The 3,952-nt window shown below is 61.9% G+C and overlaps 1 protein-coding gene across 1 annotated transcript in view; it reads right to left on the bottom strand.

Moving 5' to 3' along the window:
• CNDP1 (carnosine dipeptidase 1 (metallopeptidase M20 family)) overlaps positions 1-3,952 on the bottom strand; it is a 20,974-nt gene that overhangs the window by 11,007 nt on the left and 6,015 nt on the right. Inside the window, exon 2 of the mRNA XM_012725806.1 lies at positions 69-203. Coding sequence (XP_012581260.1) covers positions 69-203 — 135 coding nt within the window. The remainder of the gene's footprint in view (positions 1-68; positions 204-3,952) is intronic.

The following is a 3,952-nucleotide window of genomic DNA, read 5'->3' as shown; positions in this document are numbered from 1 at the left end:
CTCGCGGTGTGGCTCAGAGCCAGGGCCAAGCCCTCCCTGGGGTGAGGCCCCGGGCGGGGGTCTCCTACCTGCACGAAGTCCCCCTGCTGCAGGTCGATGTGCCGGAAGAGCCGCTCCCGCAGGCTGGGCCCGGGCGGCGAGGACGCGGGCGGGGAGAACATGGCCCCCTCCAGCAGCAGCAGGAAGGCCAGGAGGGAGGACGCCTGCGCGGAGGGTCAGAGGGCCAGGTCGGGGCTGTCCGCCGGGCAGGTCCTCCGGGGACTCTGCGGACGGAGCCTCCGGCCCGGGGCCGAGGACGCTGGGGCCTCTCCTGGGACACCTTCCTGAGCACTCCTCGAAGCTAAAGCGTTTTTAGGGCGGAGGCCCCCTCACAAGCTCGAGCGGAAACTGTCGCTTTGTCCCGGCGGCCCTCGGGGGCTCCCTAACTGTGCGGTGGCTGGGCCTCCTGCTGGCCGCAGGCCGGGTTTGTCGGCCCCGGGCTCCACGGCTCAGCCCTTCAGGGTTTGTCGGCCCCGGGCTCCACGGCTCAGCCCTTCACCGGACAGCTTCAGGAGACCTGCCTCATGCCCTGAGGACCCGCGCGGCCTCTTTCCGTCAGTCCTCAAGGCCGGACTCAGGAAGGGCAAAGCCAGGACCCTGCAGGCGACGCCTAGGAGGGCGGGGCGCCCCAGGCCGTCCCCGACCCGGCCTGCCTCACCTGGCGCCCTCGCCGTCACTCTGCTCCAGTCCCTGGCCTCTGCGGCCTTCCTGAAGGGCACCTGCCTGCCTGCCTCCCCGACACTGACACCGAGGCCCTCCGGCCGCCCCGCTGCCTCCTCCTCTTTCAGGGACCCTCTCTTCATCCCACTACCATCCCCCCCCAGGCCGCAGGGGGCGTGGCCTGCCGGGGGCACCTGCCCGACCTGGCTCTGCCTGGATACCCTCAGGTGTCTGCTTGGAGAACTCCTCCCTGCCCCCAGCACTGATGTTGTCTGTAGCACAATGAGGGAGGCTGACCCCCAGGCCTGACCCCGACCTGACCCTGAGGCCTGACCCCGAGGCCTGACCCCGGGGCCTGACCCCGGGGCCCACAGAAGGCTCTGGGAGAGAACTCTCATCTGTAGGAACTGCCCATTCCAGCAGCTTCTGGCGGTGGGAGGGGAGGGAAGAAGAAGGGGACAGAGAGGCAGGGGCTCTGTGGGGGCTCCCGCCCCTGCCCAAAGCCGTGGGGGGGTGAGGCCCCCCTTCCCTGCTGCAGAGAGATCTGAACAGCAGGGCGCTGCTCCTGGCTGCAAATCCGTCACTTTTCGCCTGAAATCCCACATTGGCTATTTCAAACATTGGCGTTATTTTATGCTACAACATTAGGATTTTTAATCTGTGCCCTTTGAGGGTCTCCTTTTGGTGGGTGGAAGCGAGGCGAGGGCTGGGCCTGGGAGCAGGGTCCGGGAGGAGGCTGCTGGGGTGCCCAGATCCAGGTCCCAGCTCACGCATCCCCGGGCGTGCGGTCCTCCAGGCTCTGCAGAGAGCCGCCTGCCCGGCAGCCCTGGCCCTCAGGGTGCTGAGTGGGCCATTCGGGGTGAAGTCTCTGAACACCCCCCTCAGGAATCCTGGCCGGGGTTTCTCCAGCCCCTCACCCCAAGGAGTCACCAGCCCGACAGGGCGGGGGCGCCCAGGCCACAGCTCGCCGGGCTCGGAGTGCATTTACACAGTAGACGTTTCTTTTTAAAGCTGCTTCAGGCTGGGCTGGTACCCCCGACATACATTTCTGGGCCCCAAGAGAGCAAAGATGAGGCGTGAGTGTCCAGACAGACCAACATCCGAGGGTGAGTCCTAGAGACCCGAGATGGACCCGTGAGTTTGGCGCTTCCGGGAAATCACTTCCAAGCCCAAACCCAAAGACTCAGCTGGCAGCAGGGACCGTGGGCAGGAGGTGCCTGGGCTGGGAAACCGCTGCCCGCCGAGGCCAGCGTGGGCTCCGTCTGGCCCGCCTCCGCCGGGGCCCCTCAGAAGGATCTCAGGAGGCTTCAGCGCCAAACAGTTCCAGCTGACGGTCAGTCTGCAGAAGCCCGCGTCCACACAGACTCACGCCCGCATCACTGACGAGGCAAAGCGAGAGCCAGCTCTGGGCAGGGTGGCAGGAGCCCAGGCAGCACAGGCTGGCTCAGAGGTGGCCCGGCCACCCCTTTCGTGCTGCTCGGGAGGCCACTGCCCTGCTCTGCACCTTGGCTTCCCGGCTAAGGTCGGGGAGGGGGGGGCTCACGGCTGACCGGCCCGCTCGTGGGCACAGAACCTGCACTCTGACCGAGCATCGGCTCACCAGCTGCCACAGAGCAGTGGGGGGTGGTGTATAAGGTGTGGACTGTGCCCCCGGGGGCAGGGGCCAGCGCGTGGTCCAGGAGGGAGTCAGTGCAGAGCCGAGTGCGGAAGGAGGGGCCCTTGGGGAGGGCCAGCTGTCCGGAGGCACTGGCATCCAGGCAGACGTTGTGACCTTTGGAATTTTCTCTTTTTAAGTAAAGGAATGCATCCAAACACTCAAGCGAAAGGGGCAGTTTTGTTGGGAAACAGTGCAGAGAGCTCTGGACTTTAAGAACTATCACAAGGGATCAAGACAGCATGTTGCTGAGTAAGGATACGCGCGAATCAGTGGATCAGAGCTGCAGGTCCAGAAATCAGCGCTCACATTCACGGGGAGCGGAGTCCCAACAGCCTCCCCAGTAAATAGTTTCTAGCCCAGCATGGGTGCCCACGTTCCCAGCATGCAGTTGGACCCGTCCACCCACCACACACAAGCACTGATTTAAATGGGCAGCGACCCACAGGCGAGTTTAACGGCACCGGCACTTAGAAAACAAAACACGCGGGAGCAGCCACCGCCTCCATGTAGGTGATGACTCGAAGACAGGACAGCCACAGCCCAAGCAGCAAAATGAAAAACAGTTGTGCTGGATTTCATCAACTTTAAAAATGTTTGTTTTTCAGAAGACACTATTAAGGGAGTCGGAAGACAATTCACAGAATAGGAAAGAAATCTGCAAGTTATATATCTGACAAAGGGCTTATGCCTGGAAAATAAAAAGCTACTGCCACTCAGTAGTAAAAGACATACAGTTCGATTTTAAAATGGGCAGAGGGTTTAATAGACATTTCTCAAAAAAAAAATACAAAATACAAATGAGCAATAAGCTCATGAGAAGATCTTCAACGTCACTAGCCACTAGGGAAATGCACATCAAATTAGCAATGTCACAATTCCACATCCAGCAGCCTGGCTAAAATCAAAAAGCCAGACAATAGCAAGTGTTGGTCAGGGCATGGAGAGACCACAGTGGTGCGATATAGCATGGAGAACTGGAAACAGTTTGGCAGTTCCTCGAATGATTGTGAACAGAGTTGCCGAGGGCCCAGAAATTGCATTTCCAGGGATACATGCAAGCAAATCTGGACTAGCTGTGTGGCAGCGTCATTCAAGGCATCCGGCTCATCCTGGCAGGGGAGCAGCCTGGCAGGGGCATGCGGTGGAATATTAGCGAGTCATGAAAAGACCGCAGTTCTGACGGGTGCCACCACCTGGTGGACCTTTGCCCCAGGGTGCCAGCCGCTTATGTGAACTACCGGGAATGGGTGAATCGACAGACCAAGCCGGCGGTCCTAGGGCGGGAGCGTCGGGGAACGTGGGGGCGACTGCTAATGGGCAGGGGGTCTTCTGGGGTGAGGCAGTGTTCTGAAATCGTGGCCAGGATCGTGGCATCTGGAAGCCGGGGCTCTGCACATTGAGTGGGTGAAGGGTGAGGAGGGAGCGCTGGGGCCGACTGCTAGGGCCCAGGGCAACGAGCGTGCGCGCCTGCGCAGAGCATCTCTGAGCGTGAGAAGCGTGCAGAGGGCGCCAGGCAGGGCGGGCAGGCCCGGGCCTAGCCCATCCGCGCCGCCCGGGGGCCGTCCGGGCCCTTGGCTTCGCCTGGGGTGGAAGCCC

This window comes from Condylura cristata, unplaced genomic scaffold (assembly GCF_000260355.1).
Source record: "Condylura cristata isolate star-nosed mole 26May11 unplaced genomic scaffold, ConCri1.0 scaffold00016, whole genome shotgun sequence".
NCBI classification, from domain to species: domain Eukaryota; kingdom Metazoa; phylum Chordata; class Mammalia; order Eulipotyphla; family Talpidae; genus Condylura; species Condylura cristata.
Note: the sequence above shows the minus strand (reverse complement) of the source record. Positions and strands in the feature narration are given on the sequence as shown.